The sequence below is a fragment of the Macrosteles quadrilineatus genome, unplaced genomic scaffold (genome assembly GCF_028750875.1).
Source record: "Macrosteles quadrilineatus isolate MER2022 unplaced genomic scaffold, UCM_ALF_1.0 Scaffold_2__2_contigs__length_208266976, whole genome shotgun sequence".
NCBI classification, from domain to species: Eukaryota; Metazoa; Arthropoda; class Insecta; order Hemiptera; family Cicadellidae; genus Macrosteles; species Macrosteles quadrilineatus.
The window spans coordinates 181,230,970-181,253,361 of NW_026542595.1; the positions used below are offsets into that span (position 1 = coordinate 181,230,970).

The 22,392-nt window shown below is 34.3% G+C and overlaps 3 protein-coding genes across 6 annotated transcripts in view; 1 reads left to right on the forward strand and 2 right to left on the reverse strand.

Moving 5' to 3' along the window:
• The window catches only part of LOC128985351 (protein expanded-like), a 56,620-nt gene extending 51,992 nt beyond the window's left edge, over positions 1 to 4,628 (forward strand). For all 3 annotated transcript variants that reach the window (XM_054404772.1, XM_054404774.1, XM_054404773.1), the window contains exon 16: positions 53 to 4,628. In XM_054404772.1, coding sequence (XP_054260747.1) covers positions 53 to 685 — 633 coding nt within the window. In that variant the 3' untranslated portion in view covers positions 686 to 4,628. The remainder of the gene's footprint in view (positions 1 to 52) is intronic.
• On the reverse strand, positions 4,536 to 20,765 carry LOC128985352 (radial spoke head protein 9 homolog). Of its 2 annotated transcripts, XM_054404775.1 has the most exons (7): positions 20,671 to 20,765; positions 15,759 to 15,845; positions 9,767 to 10,018; positions 8,897 to 9,176; positions 7,484 to 7,775; positions 6,172 to 6,332; positions 4,536 to 5,144 (listed from the first exon to the last, which is right to left on the reverse strand). In XM_054404775.1, the coding sequence occupies exons 3-7, from the start codon at positions 9,991 to 9,993 to the stop codon at positions 4,779 to 4,781; spliced, it is 1,326 nt and encodes a 441-aa protein (XP_054260750.1). In that variant the 5' UTR covers positions 9,994 to 10,018; positions 15,759 to 15,845; positions 20,671 to 20,765; the 3' UTR covers positions 4,536 to 4,778. The 2 variants fall into 2 exon arrangements, with proteins under 2 accessions (XP_054260750.1, XP_054260752.1); XM_054404777.1 differs by lacking the exons at positions 15,759 to 15,845; positions 20,671 to 20,765 and having other exon boundaries at positions 9,767 to 10,053.
• LOC128985353 (uncharacterized) lies at positions 15,920 to 20,347 on the reverse strand. Its single transcript, XM_054404778.1, has 2 exons — positions 19,883 to 20,347; positions 15,920 to 16,328 (listed from the first exon to the last, which is right to left on the reverse strand). The coding sequence occupies exons 1-2, from the start codon at positions 20,276 to 20,278 to the stop codon at positions 15,933 to 15,935; spliced, it is 792 nt and encodes a 263-aa protein (XP_054260753.1). The 5' UTR covers positions 20,279 to 20,347; the 3' UTR covers positions 15,920 to 15,932.
• Positions 20,766 to 22,392: the final 1,627 nt, after the last annotated feature.

A 22,392-nucleotide genomic window follows, 5' to 3' on the forward strand; every position in this document is an offset into this window, starting at 1 on the left:
ATCTTCTCAAGTTTACAGAATCAATAAAACTCAACCTTTTTTCTTTTCACAGAAAGAATCAGATGTACAGAAGAAGCAGCCTCCCACACTGACTGTGCCCGCTACACACGCAGCACCCTCTGTCCCTCCAGTGCCTTTGGGGACAAAGACTTCTGGAGAAGAGAAGAAGAACACATCAGAGAAGGCCACGGCAGACGGACTGCTGGACATCCGCACACTTCGAGAGAAGAGCCGGAACATGGACCTGCCTCTGATATCTGCCCTGTGTAACGACCGCTCCCTACTGAAACAAACAAACGCGTTTGTCATGCCGCGACATCCCGGTGAGAAGAAGAGTGAAGGACGACCAGTTAGCTGGCACGTAGAGTCTAAGAAATCCCCAGAAGGTAAATCAGCACCTGTAGCCCTGGACGAAGGGACGCCTAAAAAGTCTCTTTTGTCATCGTTACTGTCGTCCAAATCCGTTAGCGAATCGACCTCGCCCAAACACTCTTATTCGACAGCGCCCAAAGTGAAATACCCTGTGTCTGGACTGTCGACAACGCAAATTGTCAAACCCGTGAGGAAAGGTACCAGCAGACACACCCATCCGGACAATAAAGTCGCTAAAGTCGGACGTAGCAAAAGCACGAGCAGCGCGACCACGAGCAGTGCCAATGTTAAAGAAACAATTTTACCTCAATGACAAACATGATGTGTATATTTAAAGTTTAGTTAGCTCTAAGTCCCGAGTATCCATAGAGATTCAGCCATGACATGATACTCAATTTTACATAAGGGAAATGCAATATCTTGAGTTCTTTTCTGTGATTTGTTGATTTGTTTCTATAATTTTTATCGTTGTTTTCAAAATGATCTGTGTTATATAATCCTTTTAAAGACTTAGTGTAGTTTGATTTAGTGAAGCGTTTGGATCCAAGTACAACACTATTGCTCAATATTAGTTCTTTGTATATTTATTATTTTACGAAATAGTCATTTTGAAATCTCTTTTATATAATTTGTTAGTCCTCAACTGGGAATTGCTTACTTCTTGCTTACCCTATTACATAATTACAATTAGTTTGTTGAAATGTTGTAATTTACACCTAACAAAATATTGTTGTTATCACCCTGAGGTACAGCCAGTATCTTTTCACCAAATATATGAATTGTATTGACCCTTTAAGGCTAATTATGTCTATAGTTTAACCATCAATAAAATAAGTACCGGTACACAATACCTACCATATTTTTATCAATTAGGTAGTTCCATTTACCATAACAAATTGTTCAAACTCTTGGTATTTGCACACTTCCCTTATTTAAAAATTGATTATCATAATTTGGTCTCTATGGTTGTACTTTCATAAATAAATCTTTATTGTATAATCTACTGTCATTATTATGAAACAATAATTATTGTTATAATGAAATTTATAAACAGTCATGGCGACCTATATGTTTAAGATATAAATTTTGACTTTTAGTCTTGATTCTGGCTCTTATGAACTTAAGAAAATTAAAAAAAAAACATTTAATGTTATTGTTATGTTCAGTCTTGTTTTTTACAGTATTACTATAGCCTCCTCTAATACAAGGCCTTGGCAAGACAAAAGTGGCCTCGGCCTACCTAAACAGATGTTGCACTAATTCATAACGGAGCTTCTCCACAATGTGTATGTTTACACTTTTGTTATTACTGTTATCAACATAGCAAAAAGCTGGTTGTTGCGACGTTGCCACACACTAACATGGAGGCCTTGTATCATTGGAAGCTATGTATACATATCAATGGTTGGAATAATAAAAAAATTAAATGATGAAACATTATACCATAGACTAAAAGAATTAAATATAGACAATCAGCTGTGCTGCGGTTACCATAGGTTCTGGGGCACACTGCTGGGAGCCCCATGAAGTTACGGCCTATGTGCTATGTAACTACAAGGCGCTCGCAGCAGTGTGCGCCAGAACCTATGGTAACCATGGTAACCGCAGCACAGCTGACAGTCTATTTAAATCTTTTTGTCTATGATTATACACAAGTTATTCATATACTTAAGTTTTTTTTTTCACATTAAAAAAATATCCTTTCTTTCATAGATAATTTGAAATAGATCCCAATGAATTCTCACCACACAATAATTCATGCTGGTTGGGATATTTGTTTTTATTTGTAATTTTAATTTTAATGTTACACATTATTTAACAATGTCAAAGGTATTTGATTTGTAAGTAAAGTTTCTTGTCTCATGCAAAAAATCCCTATATTATTCAGTGAAAGACCTCTTAACACAAAAACGTTCCTATGTAGTTACAAGATGTAGTAAAAATCAATTATATTATGTATGATTATAGGACACCCATTAAAATTCTGTCAAATAATGTTTTTGTGTTTTGTTGTCTTTGAATTATAATCATTTTTATTAAATACAAGCTTTCCTAAAAAAACTAAACTGATTTTAATTTTTAAGTTATAAAAAAATTAAAATTATACCCATTTGGACAAACTTTTAATTTCAATAATTAAATTACAACTTAAAGAAATGATTTTGCATTTTTGGATTTTACAAAATTAAAACCAGATTTTTACCAAATTTATTAAAATCATGGTTAATTACCGTAATTTAACTTGTTCTTTGTGAAAATATTGCATTAGGTCGCCATGACAATACAATAAATCTTGTACATTTAAATTTATATGTAAAGGATTAACGTCAATGTGAAGTATTAGTTAAGTATTTACCCAATATAAATAAATCAGTTGATGGTGCTACTTTAAGACATTTTTTATCTAACACATTTGGTTACTGCAAACAGGTTTAAATGATGTAAACTGTTTTATACTCTAAAAGTTTCATCCAGATTTTCAGTTTTTGATTTTTGATTTTAAATCTTTTACAATACTAGGTGCTCTAAAATAAAAAAGCTAGTTCAGCAGTGCAACTAGGACTCCAAGACAATGATGTCATAGGCTCGTATTCTGTATTTAAAAATTTAAAACTTATCATTAGAATCATTCTTGTACTGTACCTATGCTTTGGTACGTTTGTTAATACGTAGGTATGTACGTATGTAATAGTACGTACGTGGTTTTGAGGACGGAAAGATGTGAGGCCAGCACTTTAAAAAACACTCATATTTTAAATATATTTAACAGTTTTAAGGTAAAAGGAAGTTTAATGTCTCAACTTATTTTAATTTGTCCTAAAAATAATTTATAATAACCTGATTTATAAGAAGACAGCCAATATAAGGTTAAAAAATTGTCTAACCGTTTGTTGAAAAATTTACTGTTACAAAAAGGATATGTAGCATAACCCATACGTACAAATAAATAAAGGCCAATTTTACTTTCTTGATTCATAAGTTAAAATCCAAGACAAAGTAGTCCAAAGAAAATGTTCTTGTGTCACAAATCTTGATGAAGTAGCACTATTTTTTACTTTGAAGAGCTAAAAAAAAACATTTTACTTCATCGCAACCTGTTTGATAAACTTAAAAAAGACAATTCATAGTATTAACTCAGGGTGCCATTCAACAATTATTTGTTTTGTTATGTTTTCATAACTCTTAAAGTTTGATTTTAATGTGTTGGTAGAAACAAAATATTTAACATTCCATTTTTTTATTTGTTCTGATTAACAGTTTATGTATTTTATAAACACTTATTACAATGCTCAATTATTGTTAAGCAGAATTCCGTTGTCATTTTATAGGTTAAGCCTTGTTTCTTGTTGATTTGTTTTGTCTTTGTTAATCTGTTTACATTTTTTCTCTTTAAATCGACTGTAAATAGTTGGAAATCATTTGTTACACGTGATTCTCCCAAAAGTATGGAACATAACAAAAATCTTTATCAAGGGTTTTCCTAAAAAGTTCCAGTTCTTAAAATTTGTATTTGATACAACAAATATCTAGAATCTTTTAAATTCATCAGTTGGGTCATTACAAATTTCCAAATGTTAAAACTCCTTAAAAAGCTCAGTAACAAATTCTTGTTTATATATTTTAAAACACACACAACTCAACAAATGTACTACTGTACTCCTGCAACTGAATGATTATTGTTTTGTTCTTAAAGACTGTAGTAGGAACTGTAGTCATCTCCTAATAGAAATGATTTTTCTAAAGCCAATATGAGTTAATCCCATATTCAAATAATTCAATCTCCTAAACATATAAATTTTGTTACCGTTCGTATAAATATAACAACATAAGCCAGCTGATGTTACCCAACTAGTTAAACAAACTTTCTACTTAGCGTACAATTTTTTTTTTATCATTGTTATGGTTTAAAAGTATTATTTATTTCCAGAGCTATGGTTTAATTATGTATTTCTAATCTCTAGCCGAACAATACTATTTACCCACTCACTGGATTCCGTTAACTTTAACTTGGCATTCTCTCCTGACTAATTGTACACTTTCAAAACTGGAGATTATGTTGATTTTAAGTTAATCTAAATACTAACTTATTACTAAAACTACTGCGGGTTTGAAAAAGGCTTCAGGGAGGTCACAAGTTAGAAAAGATTATTTAATGGTAACACAATTTTGAAGATATCTGCATAGTTTTATACGAACAATGTAAATAGATAACAAATTCCATGTCTACATCAGTAAATAAAATACAGTTACAGTAATTGTTTGGTTATTACCTTGTGTGTCTGTTTCAGTGGCAAGAATTCAATTTCAAACCAAATCCAATGCTTATTAAACTTTGGAAGTAAAATTTTCAAATTTAATAATACAAGTATGATGTCAAATATCTAAAAGAAAAGTAAGATAAAACATCAACCTATGTAGGCTTCAGTGTTCTTAGAATCAGTTTTCACACTCAACTTTGTCCCTAGTTTGGTTTCGAGTTTTGTGCTCAGTTTTGTTCCAAGTTTTTCACTCTGTTTTGTATCGAGTTTTGTTCCAAGTTTTTCACTCTGTTTTGTTTCAAGTTTTGTTCCAAGTTTTTCACTTGGTTTTGTATCGAGTTTTGTGCTCAGTTTTGTATTGAGTTTTGTGTCAAGTTTAGTACTTAATCTCGTTGATGGTCTACTTCCTCTGGAAAGTCTACTTTGTCCTGTAACTGTACTTATCTTTGGATCTTCATTCTCTTCTTCTGAAGAATCATCCAGCAGATTTACTGGATGACTTGGAATCTTTACCTAAAAAAATATTGCTATTGTTTTTTTTTTACAGACAAAATTAAATTTACTCTTTTAAAATATCAAAATGTAGTACTGTATGTCGTTAAGTTGTGCGTAGTCCCTGGCCACATGGAATGTAATGCGGGATACTTTCAAACTTGTATTCAGATCCAATGACTGGGTCATAGCTGAGTTAACTTGTTGTTGTTGGTTGTGACCCGGTTTGGAGGCTTCTTTAAGCAGTAGGTCGACTTATAGGGTAAAAAAAGTTAGTCAAATGGACTGTTTCTGTATCAGAAACCACCCTTCGTATGAAGCCAAATTAAGTTTTTTTTATTTCTCACTAAACACTTAGTGCAGTCATAGTACACAAGAAGTTAATTTTTTCAATTCAGATTAGGAAAAAAGTTAATTTAGTGATTTCAGGAAAAAAATGGTTACCTAACATTAAACATGAGCTATACTCTAGTTGCTCAGCGAGTGCAATCAAAATTCTTGTTTCATCAACAGTACTTATAGCGAAGGTAATATGAAGGAAATTGATATTCAAATTTATGTGAGCCATCAATGGTTCACCCTTGAGTCTGCCTGTGTGTGTGTTTGTGAGAGTAGGGCCAACAACACTGAGTAATCAAAGTATAGGTGTTGTTTGTTTAAAGAGGTTTCTGGCCTATTTTAACCTTGTATTTGCCCATCTACATAGGCTATGGACCTGTGCGTGGAATGTATCGAGCAATGCAAGGGGTGAGCCGGTACATTACAAGGGTGAACTGTACTGATTGAAGGTAGTGGCAGTGACCAGAATCCGAATCCACATCGCTGCCTTCAGCCCGAACTATGCTACCGACTGAGCCAACGACTCACCACTGCAAGTAGTTGTCTTGTAGTTTACTACTACAGTAGATGTTATTCTAATTCTTTGTCTTGAATATGAGACGTGAATTTGACACAAGTTGTAAACAGGTTACACCTGACTTTGAACATGTAATATCATAAAACAATAATTATAGTAACAAAAGAAAATTATAATATAAGAGGTAAAAACCTGAGTCATGAAAGGTATGTCGAGATTGCGAAGGCCTTGGCCTACGTAGATGAAGCCATGGTCTGGACCATTCAGGTAGTGGAAGAACATCAACCCCGGCCAGTGCAGGCTACGCAGGATGATAGATCTATCACCCTCTACCAACTGGGCGGACCAGCAGTCTAAACACAACAATTACCTTAAAAAAACCACTGATTTATTTTTTTTTTCCTAAAGGAAAACATTAACACTAGTGATTTTACAGTTGAAAGATAAATTTTCTTTCTTATCTCTCTCTCTCTATTTACCAAGCTACTATCATGACTACAACAATCAAACTATCACTGGCTTTATATCCGAGTAAGTAGCATTTAGATCATTTGAAATAGGACCCAGTTGTCCTTCACTGGGCTTTTAATAAATGGTCCTACCTTAATGTAGATAAAACACTCAAAGAATGACAAAGTGGTCAGTGAAATTTCTCTTCACACTACTCAACAAACCAAACAGCATATAAAATGTACTGCTTAACATTACATCACAGTAGAACATTGAATACAAAAGCTAAATACTACTTTGAAAGCTTCATCAATTCAGTTTATCTGTAAAAACTAACTTGTAAAAACAGGACCCATCTTTTATTTTTTGCTACAGTATACTGGTAGTCTTTAAAAAATCCTGCCTAAAGAAAACAGGAAGATAACCAAGTCAACAAAGTTATCATTCTTAAAATTCCAAAATACACAAGGCATCTCACTCCCCTCCAGTTCTTGGGTAAAAATAAATAGTTATTTGTGCAACTAGTGAGAAAAGTGAGCAATTGACTCACTCGAGAGAAATCCTTACTCACGAGCCGTAGGCGAGTGAGGAATGGTTTCTCGAGTGAGGCAATTGTACTTTGAACTCGAGTTGCACATTATACTTTTCCTACAGTTACCATAAAACAAATAAATTGGTGGAGAAACATAACCTATTTTTACACAGAAGTGAACTTTTAACATAACATTTAATGCGAAGTGACAAATACAACAGTACAACAGCTGACCAGCTGATTTACAGCCAGTGCTGCCAACGTATTTCGCGCGCATACGACGTTGACTGCATGTTACGCGCTCACTATTTCGTGCCTTCACGATGCAAATCTGGAGTGAGACAAAGTAATTAGAGTGAGACAATGTTAACATTGTCTCACTGATGAGCGAATTGGCCACTTTGCTTTCTCAAAAAAAAAAAAAAAAAAAAAAAATCTGTGAGAGAACATGTACATTGTTAGGTAACTGTAGGAAAAATAAATTTTAATTCCACTATGGATTATCAATATGGTATAACACACCTGCTGGCAAATCTTTGTCAATAGTATCGAGGAAATCGAGTGCATAGTTGTAATCACATCTTATCATCAGATTTGTATTGTAATCGTGCCGAGGAGCTCGATAGTGTTGAAAACTGCACATGGAGTCAGCGTCTTCAAGTTTTATCCCCTCAAAAGCCCTACTGTGGACACAGGTTCCGTCTGTTTGCTTAAACAGTCCTCCCCTCGGAACAATAGCAGCCTCGTCTGAGATCAATTGGACTGTTGCTGCTAATCGATCCTCCTCTTTCAGTTCGCTGCTGGTTGTTGTGGTCTAAACAGGCAAAACACAAAAGAAAAGTATTATCATATGACATCATTATTACTATTGTGAGATGGGTGAAACTAAAGGCACTTTTTAACTGACTAGTGACTGTTGACTGTATGGTTCCAGTTCGCACCGGAAAACGCTGCATGCAGCGAACCAGGCGCGTGAACGATTCGTGTTGGTGTGCGTCCTCTCATATCCAACCGTTGTTTTACAGTCCCTCACAGGAACTTCCTAGAACTAAATTTGCGTCACTTCCACTTCCCGGTATGCACTGCCCTTTAATACAGTAGACTCCCTCTTATCGGGACACCTTTTAACCAGACTATATCGGCAAGAAGTGTTCGGTACTAAAACAACTGTTCTCGTGAGAAAGATTTGAAACCAGTGATCATGTGTCTAAATACAATGCTCTCCAATACTGTATACAGTATGCATTTAAACTGTCCATTTTAATGAGTTGGTTAGTTGGTTTAACCGGAAAACCCGTTATCCGGACTGGCCTCGGTCCCGAAGAGTCCGGATAAGAGGGAGTCTACTGTATATGTTTTAAAATAGTGACACAGCATAGTTTTTGTTTCTGAGCCAGAGTCTTTTAAGAGAAAGCTGTGTAAATCCAATCAATTTTGTTAGAACAAGCTGATGATTGAACCCCTGTGACTCTTGCACATAAGTTTACGACATTAGACTTTAAGTACCGTACTAGGGTATACCAACACATTCTATCAATTATTTTTGGGTTAGTATGAGAAACATCCCCTACAAAATTGTGTATGGTACCTTGTGCATTAATTAGGTCTACCTTTGTTTTGATGTTTTCTAAAATGGTTTGATTTTTCAACATATTATCATAAAAATATTTGTTTCAAGTTCAAGTGTATATTCAGTGGTAGTTGACTTGGCTGCTAAACAAATCATAATTTTAACTAATAAGCACCATTAATCTAAAGTTTAAGTGCTTTGAGGAAGAAGGGAAGATTCTTTGGGGAAGATTATTTATAAAACCTTACCTAGTTTAAGAATTACCTACCCTAGCAAAGACAGGAGGACAATAAATCTAGTTAAAAAATATGTAAATACCTTGGACCTACAAAAACAAGCTTGACTTTTAAATATATTTCAAATACCTCTTTACTCTTCCTCAAACTTTGTTCGCCAGACAATGTAGATAATTTTCTTTCATTCTCTGTCACAAAGCTTTGGTTTGTTTCGATCTCCGTTTCACCATCACCACCTCCCATTTCCGCAGAAACTGATGCATCTTGATCTGGGATATCCTCCGAGGAATCATCAACAACCTCCACAACAAGTCCAGGATCTCCCTGGAATGGTCTTTTGCAGAGCTCTGTGAGAACTAAATGTTCTCTTTGAGGAACTGGAAGAAGCTTCCAGTTCAGGCAATCATCACTGTGCAAATATAATTTGTATGATGAAAGATTTTCTTGCACATTCTAACCAAGAAAAGTTAAATTAATTTGAAGTAAAGTAAATATCTATAATAATTATTGGTTTTTCTTTTCCTAGTTGGTTTGGCTCTTCTACCCTTACCTTTGGTCTTAAATTAAAGGTATCAAGCATTGGCATTCATTTATCTGACGTAAATATTTTAAATTATGCACAAAAGCAACTCCCTCCCTGTACAATTGTTTTGGGAGTTAATTTTGTTTTTCTTTTCCGAGTTTGTTTGGCTCTTCTACCTGACCAATTTTTATAATTTTTGTCTTAAAATAAAGCTATGTACCGGTAAGCACAGATTCACCTTTAAACATCATCATTAATTACTGCATTACTGAAAGAAACTAGATTAATTAGTCTCAGATTTAAAATTTGAAAGTAAAGTGTTTAATGCCGGTTTTACACTGTAAAAATTAACATTGGGTGGATAAATTACGAGGGTTGTCTATGAATTAACTTTGATTGAGCTACCGAGATGAACATCTCAGTTTTATTTAGCATTTATATAAGTAATTTTTTTGTTATAGGTAATCAAAACTTACCTGTAAAAATACTTTCTCCCTACTAAAGCATCTTTTTCATAGCCAAAAGAAATGTAATAATCTGCTTCTAAACCTTGAAGGACTCCCCAAAACAATATTTTCTTGAAATGATTGTCACTTTGCAGCAGTAACAATGAATTAGTCAAAACAACATAATTTTCCAAACTAAGCGTAAAAGAGGAGTATTTCACCCAGTGTTTCAAACAGTATAGTCTTTGCACATCCATGATTTCTTTTGCGCAGAATCGGGCTCTAAAAATAAGAAATCATGTTATTATTTGCTTCTAATGTTGATAAACATTCTTTTCAAAATAGCAAATTTCTTTTAACATCAACTTGTAATCAGCTGTTTTATTTTTCTTAATAATTTTATACGCAATACATATTAAGCAAAATTTAAAGGCTTATAGCTTTATAACCAGTAAATGGGCAAGAAAGGGTAAATTAGAATAAGTTGGTGGTGTTTGTAAAATTAAGTTTTAGCGAATTTCCATATTAACATTAGGAGAATAATTAAGCTATTACCCAAAGTCTCATTGTAAGACCTAGATCAGGGGGGCCTATTTATGAAATGGTTGACTGTTCAGTCAATCACTTTCCAATCGTTTCGTATTTTTCAAACGATTATCAGTTGACTTATCCAACCAAAACTACTCACCACAAACACCACCGATTTTCCGATTGAGCTGTTGAGTGGACGGTGACTGCACTTTCTTCTTCCTCTCTCGGAAAAATTTGCTATTTTTTAAGTCAACGCCATATTGTTATGGTGTTGTATGGCAAGCGTCGAGTGGGGCGAGCGCCGCGGCTTAATAAGTAGTGTGAGCACCGAGGCCATAAATCTGGTCTGTTCAATGAAGCAGAAGTGATGAGGAGTGTTGTATATCGTTGGGGTTAACATAAGCCTCTGTGGTTGGCAGGGCTTATCCCAACTCCGCACGGTGGTCACTATTCGGGTCCCTCGCAGGCCAAGTACAAGTTCGGAGAGCCAGCCGTTAGGTTTGGTTGGATTAGGTTTGGTTAGGTTAGGTTTAGTTAGGTTAGGCTAGGTTAATGGCTAACTTTTATGCTAATATTATTAGGTAAAAAGAACGCTCCTAAAACACTAAGTTTGAAAACAGGTTTCAAAGGCTCGCATAAATGGACGCAGATGCATGGATAATTTGCAAGTATAAGGGTACACTTACTTAGTTTATCCGGTTCGCTGTCAAAACTGTCACAACATATAGTCAGGTAGTCCTAGCGGCGCTCGGCCCACACCACGCTCACCCCATGTAACCATTGTTATTGCTTTGTTTACTATTAGAGATTAGAGGTTAGATATTTTGTTGTCAATAATTGTTATAGTGCCCAATATTTTTTTCTATTGTTTTCTGTAAAATAACCCTAACAGCACAGGGATATCTATAGAATATCTTATAAACATTTCACTTGGATACTTAATACATCTATCAATATCCAAATCCAGATATTTATATTTGTTAGATATTGTGAAGAAGTTAAAATGTTACTAATTTTAACTTTCAACAGATATTAGATTTACAATTAATAATTAAGAACTTCTAAAGTTGAATTGTACGGAAATCTGCTGACAGATCACTAAAAAATATATAATAAATACATAAAAACACAAAATAATTAAGGAACGCGGCAGCGTTCTGCCCCGCCAAGTCCCCCAGCAGTACACAGCTGCTGCAGTGTATATATACATGACGTGACAAAGTGGCTTTTTTACTCGTCTATAGCTCTGAAGAAACAAAAGCTATTAAAATAATTATTCATCTACTGGATAGGGGCACTCATTCTCAACAAAATAAAAAAAAGAATTTAAAAACGGTTGTGTTTGAGCCAAGAAAAACTAGTTTTAAAATTCACAAATTTTCCGTGTTCTCCTTCTCCTTCTCCTTCTCCTTGAATGTAACGGACCTACAGCCCAAACCACTGGCTCAATTTTAATGTTTTTAATGTTGTTTGAAAGCCCTTAACGTGTAGATGTGCCTTTTGAGGGTCTCAAGTCGGTGCGTTGACCCATAAACCCTTGGCAAGCCCTCAAAGTACGATTTTGGCCCATTTAAATAACATGGGATTAAAATCAAAACAAAAGAAGGACCAGCTGCGATTAAATCTCAATTAATTTAAATGTTAGAGAAATTCATAGGAACAGCTGAAAAATTATTTTAAAACTTTTACAAAGTATTTTTTTCAGGTATACCGAATGATATGAACTAACTTGCTATATAAAATTACTTAGAGCAGTGATATTCCGCGATACTTTCCATTGAAAAATGCAGTGTACCGATGGTACACTGGTACAGCAGCTTGTCATTTTTAACAGTTTAATACTACTTATCGAAACATATGAAACCTAGGAACTTGAAACCATAGATAAAACATACTCTTGAAACTTAGTACTAGTACTAAGGTTTGTTTTATGTTTTGATACACTAAAACAAATAAAACATTCAGGAAAATCACTCTACGTATGTTAAACAAGCAATTAAAAAGTGATATGTAAATTTAGGATAAATGAGTTTTTCAATATTTGTTTTGCCTTATATGCTATTTCTAACAAACCTAATCTGTTTGGTTACATTTTTACTTCCCTAATAAGGGCTCAATTTACACTAGTCTTTAGATATACAGGTTTAATTATCAGAACACTTATGTAACACCAACACATTTTATGTTGTTCAAGATGACCATTGATGAAATTTGAAACTGAGTTTAAGCCCAGGGGGTTTGTTAAATAGTAATTTTGGTACGTGTGTCAAAAAGTTTTTAATCGGTTTAAAGCAGATAAGACCAAAAATGTAGAATTTAGTTCTACACAAACAATATTATTGAAATTAAATGAGATGTAGTTGTGCTGTGGTCTATATATCAGAGAAAAGAGGATTTTTATTTTAACTGTTAATTTTCTACAAAAATAAATAAAATCTAACAAAAAACCACTAAGTGGTAACACTTTCCCCGCCAATTCAGCAATCCAAAAAAGATAATAAATCATTACTTATCTGCCAAGAAAAACAATGTAATGTATGTAAGTTTGGCAACTTGGCGGCAGACTTTTGCTCGATCACTTTAAAAAATACCATAAAACTAGTTTCATTGAGCAAGTATCTCTTGTTAGAATCTATTCTATATATAATTCAGTTTTAAAAATCTTTGTACAAATATATAATTCAGTTTTAAAAATCTTTGTACAACTAAATCTAGAGTTCTACTGTTCCGATTTTATTAATTAATGGGTCGTTGAAAAGCTTAGGTCGTGTAGATTTGCAAATAATTATGAAAGTTTTTTTTTATTATGATTTATGGTGAAAAATTTCAAAAAAACATGTTTTCAATAAGAAATACATTGAAAACGGTGTTTTTCACACTTTTTATTTGGGTGCGACTTTTAGCTGCCTTTTTTAGTGTTTCCAAGAAGTGTATGGTATCAATTTGTAGGAAGTTTTATTCCCTTTCAGAATATCACCTTCCACTTTGGTCGATTTCCTCACCATTTAAAAGTTATTTGCAAAAAAGCTAAGCAACCTCCGAATTTATAATAATGAGAAAATATTGAGTTTGGGATATTTTTGTTAAACTTTGTACAACTAAATCTAGACTTCTACCGGACCGATTTTGTTAATTAATGAGTCATTGGAAAGCCTTACTCATGTAGATTTGCAAATAATTATGAAAGTTTGATTTTATTTAATTTTTGTGGCGGAAAAATAAAAATAACAAAAATACATTCAAAACTGTTTTTTTTCAGGTTTTTATTTTAAAGTTTATATTTGTAGTCAGCTTTTAGCTGCCTTTATTAAATAATTTCAAGAAATACACAGAGGGTATTTGTAGGAAATTTTATCTTCTTTCAGAATATCACGTGCATTTTCTACGATTTACTCACCATTTAAAAGTTATTGTCAAATTAGATAAGTGACCTCCAAATTTTTAGTTGTTAAAAATACTGAATTAGGGATATTTTTGTTAAACTTTGTACAACTAAATCTAGACTTCTACTGGACCGATTTTGTTAACTAATGTATCGTTGGAAAGCCTAATTTGTGTAGATTTGCAAATAATTATGAAAGTTTGATTTTATTAATTATTTTTGGTGAAAAAATAATAAAAAGCAAAAATACATTAAAACTATTTTTTTTATAGTTTATATTTTAAAATTTCTATTTGTAGTTAACTTTAGGTTGCCTTTTTTGAATATTTTCAAAAAACGTCTAAGAGTACTTTGTAGCAAATTTTATTCTCTTTCAGAATATCACCTTCCACTTTGGTTGATTTCCTCACCGTTTAAGAGTTATTTGCAAAAAAGCTTAGCAACCTCCTAATTTATTGTGGTGAGAAAATATTGAATTGGAGAGATTTTTGTTAACTTTCTACAACTAAATCTACAGTTCTACTGGACCGATTTTATTAATTAATAGGTCAATAAAATCTGTGTAGATTTCCAAATAATTAGTAAAGTTTGAGTTTTATTTATTTATGGTAGTAATACGTTTGCCGGTATGAATAATCTAAAAAAATTTATGGTAGTAATAATGGGTTAGCCAGTATGCATCATCTGATCATATGGAACACAACCTATAGTTTAACGGCTGATTTTTTTATTGTTATTTCCTTGATTTTTCTTTGTTTACATTTAGTTGTTTACTATTTGAATTGGTGGTTAAAGTGAGGTCCGTAAAGTGTGTGTTTCTAAAGTAATGTTTTTAATCTGTACCATTTAAGTATTGGTGAGTTAAGTGATGTATGGATTTCATAACCAAAAATTATTATTTTAAACTGTCAATTATAAATTATTAAAATTTAATTTATAATTCACAGTTTAAAATAGTATTTAATATTCGTTATTTTGAACTGTTCGTTATAGACTCAATATTTTACATTAGTTGAAAAATGAATAACTTTACTCTTCACTACATGGTTGGTGATAGAAAATGTTTCTTTAGAAGTGTCTCATTTTTATGCCATAAATCTCAATCCAGATACAGTGATATACGATCCACAGTAGTTGATGAAGTCGTCAACTGGGACTACTATTGTTCTTTTATTTTAGGGGATAAGACATATAGACAAGAAGTAAAAAACGTGACGGAATACAGAAATTTGATGACCAAAGATGGGGAATACGCCGGTAATGTCGAAATCGAAGCTGCAGCAAGAGTTTTTGACTGCCAATTCAAAATATATGCTGAGAAATTGGATTATTTTGTAACGGTTGGTGAAGGCACAACGATCTTAGAACATCAGTTTATTTTCTAAACAATTTCATTCTTTAAAAAATGTTCAGGTACTTACAAGGACATATATTATGTACTACTGTACTTTCTAGGGACCGTTGTATTTAACTACAACGGGCTCTGTTGCTAGTTTATTTATAATCTTGTTCCTTATTGCCTTCTTGGTACTAAGTTAGAAGCAGCTGTCATGTGTTAATTATATGCCATGTGTTTGCTATGTTTATTAATTTGTTGTAAATAAACTTCTCTTCCATGGACTTTAGAAACCATACTGTGTAGTCCTTTTACTCCTAATTATTATAAAGGAAAATCAATTATAAACAAGTTCTCTCCCATTAGTACATTGCTAGGTGAGAGCTTATTCTACGAAATTTGACCTTATTTGTGCCAAATTTCATAAAATCATAATAGTGATGGTTTTATATTTACTGATTACCTCAAAATTATTATACTTAGTTGAGCTAATTAATTAGAGAAGTTGATTTGTGAAATTATCCACGAACGTTAACTTTAATGAAAAAAAAACAATCAAAAGTCTGCCGCCAAGTTGCCAAACTTCTTGGCGGAAAAAGTAATGATTTATTATCATTTTTGGATTGCTGACTTGGCGGGGAAAGTGTTACCACTTAGTGGTTTTTTGTTCGATAAATATTTAGTCTGAAAAGCACATTTATCAGTTGAGTATTTTGATTAAATAGTTCATAAAAACAAATTTTGAAAAAAAGAACTAGAAAAAATTGGTTTACCCAGATGGGTCTCGAACCAGATACTTTCAACTTAAGACTTGGAATGCACAACACTAATTTCTCAACCATCCCTCTGCAAAATAATACCTGAAACATACAAGGTGATTTATTAAAGCATTTCATTAAGGTAAGAAAATACAAACTTTTATTTCTTTGAGTAACTTTTATTTCTTTCTATGAAGTAGTATGACCGCTGTATTGTGGTACTGGATCCACAGTGCCGGTAATCCTACAAAATCTGTTTAACGATTCCATGTCTGCCTCAAACAGAACATCTGAAATTAATTTTTGAGCAAATTTCAGTTGATGAGGTTTGAGGTTGCGCAGTCTGTCGGCTACATGTTTGCCGAAAATGTCATGTGGGTCACTTTCTTTCACTGAATTAAGTTTATCTCCAACCCTTTTCATTGTTTCTAGCATCGCAGTCTCAACCACATGTAGTTTCCTTTTATTAGGTAGACTCAACGATGTGCTTGGTATTGATGGAGTCACACACTGTGTGGTACCTGTTAGATGGGTTTCAGACCTCTCACTAACATTCAGACTCGCCTGATCTTCAAGTTCATCGTTCTGCGAAAACAAACAAAAACACTGTAACCAATATGTACACAAATCATCATAGGAATGAACCCAATAAGGTTATTATTTCTTATCTTTATGAACACGTCAGTATATATATGCCGATGATACGGCGGTGGCGGCACAAGGTAGGAGTTTTGAAGAGGTGGAACAGAAGCTGACTATGACTCTTAATGAACTTTCCCAGTACTATGAAGCAAATCACCTCAAGCCGAAAACTGCTAAGACCCAAAAGTTTGTGCCTTTCACCTAAACAATAGGGAAGCAGGCCGTGAGTTGAATGTGAGGTGGCAGGGAGACCGTCTTCAGCATTGTTCTACACCCAAATATCTTGGTGTCATACTGGACCGCACACTGACATTTAAGGCGCATTGTATTGCGACAAGAGGTAAAGTCTCAGCGAGGAATAATATCATCAGGAAGCTAACCATCAGATGCTGGGGTGCTATCCCTAATGTCCTCAGAACCTCAGCTTTAGCGCTCAGTGTGTTGGCTGTGGAGTACGGAACCAGTATGGAATGCATCGTCACATGCAATAAAGTTTGACATTGCAGTCAATGACATGGCTCGGATTGTAACTGGGTGTTTGAAACCAACCCCAGTATACAAACTCTATCCTAACATAGGGATTGCACCTCCATCAATCCGACGTGATGTCGCTGCCGACGCAGAAAGGACTAAGTAAGAGACAGACCCTCGTCACCCATTACACGGCCACCAACCTGCAGAGGGACGGCTTCGGTCCAGAACAAGTTTTTTATCACGGACACGAGTCCTGGTTGGATCACTCTCAAGCAATCTGGTGGCAAGGTGGGAGGCCACGTTGACTAACCCTCCCAAACCAGCCAGGGAGGAACTGGCTCCTGGTGGAGGCCTGCATTACACGGTGTGGAAGACCCTAAATGGAATCAGGGTCGAGGTACCAAAATGCAAGACAAACATGCAGAAATGTGGTCTCTTACCAGACGAAGAAAACATCTTGTGTGCGTGTGGTTCTGTTCAGGATCTGTCCATCTGCTGATCCATCTGCTGATCTGTCCACGCCTAGACCAGTCTTGCACATTAAATGATATTTTACAAGCGAATGACAAAGCCATATCGGTAGCTAATTTTTGGAAAAGCGAAGTCTGATTTCCGGACACAGAAAGTAAGTAAGTATCTTTATGAAATTTTAAATTAGGAGACCATGTAATCCTTGTAACATCGAAATGGTGTACTTTTACAAAGATTTGCTTACCCTATAATTTGTTTGACATCATTATAATAGGTATTTGTTTATTCCAGTTACCAACTACTACAGCTGAATGGATAGAAATACTGTAGCTTCCGACTTCGAAGACATGTGGCAGTTTCCTCATCGCTTTGGTTCGTTTGATGGAAAGCATTTAAGGATTGTTCCTCCAGCCAGTATGTGGTTCCTATTACTTCAACTACAAGAAAACTCATAGCATCGTCATAGATAAAACATACTCCCTTAGTAGATTTCTCATCCTTATGGAACAGCTGAAGACAATATTATTGTTAGTTCATGTACGGTTTATGTAGAGGTCGTGTTTTGTTTACAATTTGTTTCCCGTTATTACAGCCCTTTTAAAACCTCATTTAAACAAATAATACGGTCTAATCATAAACAATAACTTGTCCCCTAGTTATATAACCAAACAGTAAAGCACAAATCAAGAAATTAACCCTAAAATAATGGAAGCAAAGTTTCATCGACACTGGCGCCTTTGTGCCACGTACATGAACTAGACACGAAAAACGTGCTTCAAAATTTACAATGGGATGAGAAGTCTACTTGTGTTGGTTAGTCTATGGCATCGTCCTCGTGACTATAGCTAACGCAAATTACGAGTTCATCTATTGTGATGGAGGAGTGATTAATAATTCAATTTTTACCAAAAAACTTGTTGAAAAAAAAACTGAACATTCCAGAATCTGAACCAATAACCAATTTGACTCGTACACTAAACTATGTTTTGTAGGTGATGAGGCATTTGCAATGCGTCCAGATTTATTAAAACCGCGTACACTAGGGGGTCACTTACAGATGAAAGAAGAATATATACAATTATCGCTTATCCTGAGCACACTGAATTATTGAGAACACATTTGGAATTTTGGCATCTCGGTTTCGAGTACCACATAGGCTACTGCAATTAATATGGATGTTGAAAACATTGAATGCGTCATTTCTAGGCTGTGCTTTATATAATCTTTTGCGCAAAAGGTCACTTAACTACCTACTCGCCTCCTGAGGCTTATTTGATCGTGAAAATATTGAGGACAGCACCATAATGAAAGGCGAAAGATGTAATCCAGATAAGTTGCACCACACAACGACATTCGGGAGGAACAATTTTGAAATCAGCCAAAATAGTTCAAAACAATTTCAGTGATTATTTCAACAATGAGGGATCAGTGCCTTGGCAGGATAAATTAGCATAGAACTTGTAATGGTTTTGCAACAGTCAACCCTTTTAGTGCAGTAAAAAGAAATGTATGTATTGCAATATTAATTTTGTAGTACCGATGCTTGCCACGAGTTACGATAACGCTACCGAAGCTTTTATTTTAAAAAACCGATAGGCCTAATTCTTATACCTTATTAGTGCACCCTCGAAAGATTAAAATTTTTTTATAAATCTGGGAAACAACTCCCTGATTCTGAAAATAATAGTTTTATTCCGCGCAAAACGTCCAAATGCCACAGTTATTTTTCCATTTTCCGATGATTTTCCAGTTGTAAGTTATCTCCGTTAATATTCATCGGAACTTAAAACTTCTTGCAAATTCTTGTTCCGGCTTGCTCTACCGGTTAAGTTATTTCAGTACCCACATGGCCTATTTCCGCAAAAATGTAGTTTTTTTTTGTTTTTCAGATTTTTTTGGTATTTCCAACATTTTGCTCCGAAATAAATAACATTTTCAGTATCAGGGCGTTACTTATTTAATTCCTACATTTTGAAAAAAGAAAATTCCATTTTCCGAGGGTACGCTGATAAGGTAAGAATTAGGCTACCAAAAATTCAAATACAATTGATTTATCAACTTATAATTTTGTTAATCTTAATAATTTCCATTTTATAAATTATAAATAAGTATTGTTAATAATTTTGTTTTTAAATTAATAAATAGGCCTAAGTTATAAACCAATACAATTCAAATACAATTTATTTATAAACTTGTAATTTTTTTCAATATTAATAATTTAATTTTTTTTTTAAATTAATAAGTAAGATATAAATCCCCCAAAAAAGAAACACATTTCTTTTACTTTGTACTGCAAAACATCCTTTAAAAAAATGCTTGGCCTAAAACTCTAACTTAAAGGGTTGAACGTGGTAGCAACATTTTGTTTTTGCATTACAGTAGGCCAATTAATTATCCATATTCTTATGATAATTATAAAATATTTTGGATTTTAATGTTATAACTTATATTTGGGTAGACTTCCGTATCTGTTGTCAAAAACAACAGAATGAAAAATATCGATCTATCGATTATTTCGTTCGATGGTAGGCTATCGTTTGGATTTAACTCACCTGCACCTCAATCATAGTTTCTTCATCAGATTCATCGATTGTGCTTGTGGACTTCCTTGATGGTTCAATATAATTCAAAAAATGAAGAAGTTCAAAATACCATAATTTAGGTTTGTATACTTCATTAGCACCTGCTCCAGATTTGAGGGATCTGTTAATTTTCCCCACTTCCTTTTTGTACACTGTTCTAAACGAGTTAATTTTTTTTACAACAATTGCCCTGTCTGCAGCAGGGTCGACTTCTCTATATTTGTTGATCAATTCTACATAGGCCAGGTCTTTCTTGTTCCTGTCAGAATAGTCTTTATGTTTGATTTGCCATAAACAAGGGAAACTCTTGTATAGTTCAATGAATTCTATGAAAAAGTCACGAGAGGCTTGGCGTATGTCTGACATAGTGACAAATAAATGTTTTAACTGACACACAACACAAAACGAAAACAGTTAAGCTAAACCTCCTCTACACAGTCAAAATATACAGCGGTTAAACAACAGTACTACACAGTACAGTACATAGCAATGGACTTATTCGCCGTTACACGCAACGTTTTGTCGCTACGATCTACAAAATTGGTATGGAGACTGGAGACTGGAGATTTCCAATTTCCACCAACCTTCCAACTCCAACCTCACTCCAACTCCAACAAAACGTAACGACGACCGGTTTACACGTTACGTCTTTTTTAGTTAGTAGTATGTTTTCTGTGGTCTTGCATGCAACGTTTTGTCGTTGCAGACAAATCGTTACGTTTTATCGTAGCGTGTAAGCCGGGCTATGAACCTCTTACCTTAGGTACCTCTGAGCTTTCTGTGATTGTTGATACTGTTACTGTACTGCAGTTTTTAAGCGGTTAAAGAATGGCCGACAGCTGCAATGGTCGCAATACTTTAATATTTTTGATCTCCTATCTGGGGATTATAGCTATATCAAAACAAACTCTTCAAAATTCAAGTGATTAAAAAAAATTCTAAGAATAGCGGTGAATGCTCCCTATGGTTTGTTAGAAACAGGCATATACATGAAGAGGGGTGGAGTCTATCTCAGCCTTACAAAAAACCACCTCCAAATTTCTGAAGTCCTTAGACAATGTCCCTGGTGTACAAGCTTTTCATCTTGGCGAAGCAACTGAGAACATGAGGCTACGTCGAAGGCTTCCTCAAGATCTATTGGATGAATGAAACCTAAAGAAGATTAAATATTTGTATCTAAATTCATTATGATACAGGGTGTCTCAGGTCTGGTCGAACCCACGATGTTCATTCTTATTGTTATTTTCTTTTAGCGAATTTCCCATATAGGGAATAAGCTATTACCGTAGGTCTCATGGTAGGACCTAGACCCGGGACCAATTTACTTTTTCGTTTTGAGGTCCCCAGAGACCAAAAACACCATCCGTTCAAATTCATATATATATATTTATATATATATATGTGTCCGTTAGCGCGATAACTCAAGCAAAAATGATCCGATTTTTATGAAATTTGGTACAAATGTGTAAACCTACGTTTATTTGAACGAGTTCGCGAACCAGCATAATCGGACCATGGGAACAGGGGTTTATGGGGGGTTTTATGGGGTAAAAATGGGGTTTTCCCATTTTTTACCCTAAAAACAAAAAAATTTTGCAATTTCTTTCTCAACCATTTTGTAGAGCTTAAAAAAAGAAATAATTTAGTATATTGAAGCGCTGTTGTATGCCTAACGGTCACGGAGAAAATAAAAAAAAGTGTAATTTAAAATTCCCATGTTATTCTTATGGAGAAAATGAAAACTGTTGTAGTTTACTTGTTTATGGATATATATTGATAAAATTTGGCAAATTTATTTATTTCATCCTATACTATTGACATATGGTCAAAAAACACTTTTTAGTAAAAAAAAAAACAGCAAACCTAAGCACTTGTTAAATCAAATCTAATGTTATTTAAATTGGGAATAAATATGTCTTATTTATGGAAATATTTTAGTAAAAATGTAATCAGACAAGTTGAAATTCGCTTAGTCTGCAGGTTTGCTGCGGCGGGGGTATTTTATTTTGTTAACACTTCTGTGAATACTTTTTTACATTTTTTTTTTTATTTTAAAAAAGAGGTTGGCGGCCTCTTTTAACCTTGCATTTGCCCGACCACATAGGTGCCCATTTTATCACCAACACAGTGTTGACATTTTTTCGTAACCATATCGACCAGTCGATTGTCAACCGACCGAACGGATCGTATTCGATAACCAAACCAGTCAACCAGTGATCGACGTCGACGACATCCAACCAACCATCGACCGTTTTCTGCTGATGATGTCCCGCCAAGCATGAGCAAAGCCAAAGCCAATCCTCGCCTCCTTAATTGCTTTATTCCTATCATAAAAAATACTTCTTCGGCTTCTTAGCCTAAGTTATTATTAGCACATCCAAAAATATGACTTAAGCTTCTGAATTGTTATGTGGGTATTCACTTTGCTGTTGGGTTGGGATTGTTCTGTTCAGTTAGTGAGGTCCTACATCTGCCACTGT

Excerpts from the sequence above, each read along its gene's own strand:
- LOC128985352 (XM_054404775.1), bottom strand. The coding sequence starts at position 9,993 with ATGGATGTGCAAAGACTATACTGTTTGAAACACTGGGTGAAATACTCC. Across the intron at positions 9,177-9,766 it reads GGGAGAAAGTATTTTTACAG|TGATGATTGCCTGAACTGGA; the intron begins GTAAGTTTTGAT and ends ATATTTGCACAG. Across the intron at positions 7,776-8,896 it reads GTTTGAGGAAGAGTAAAGAG|ACCACAACAACCAGCAGCGA; the intron begins GTATTTGAAATA and ends TTGCCTGTTTAG.
- LOC128985353 (XM_054404778.1), bottom strand. The coding sequence starts at position 20,278 with ATGTCAGACATACGCCAAGCCTCTCGTGACTTTTTCATAGAATTCATT. Across the intron at positions 16,329-19,882 it reads AAACTATGATTGAGGTGCAG|AACGATGAACTTGAAGATCA; the intron begins GTGAGTTAAATC and ends TTGTTTTCGCAG.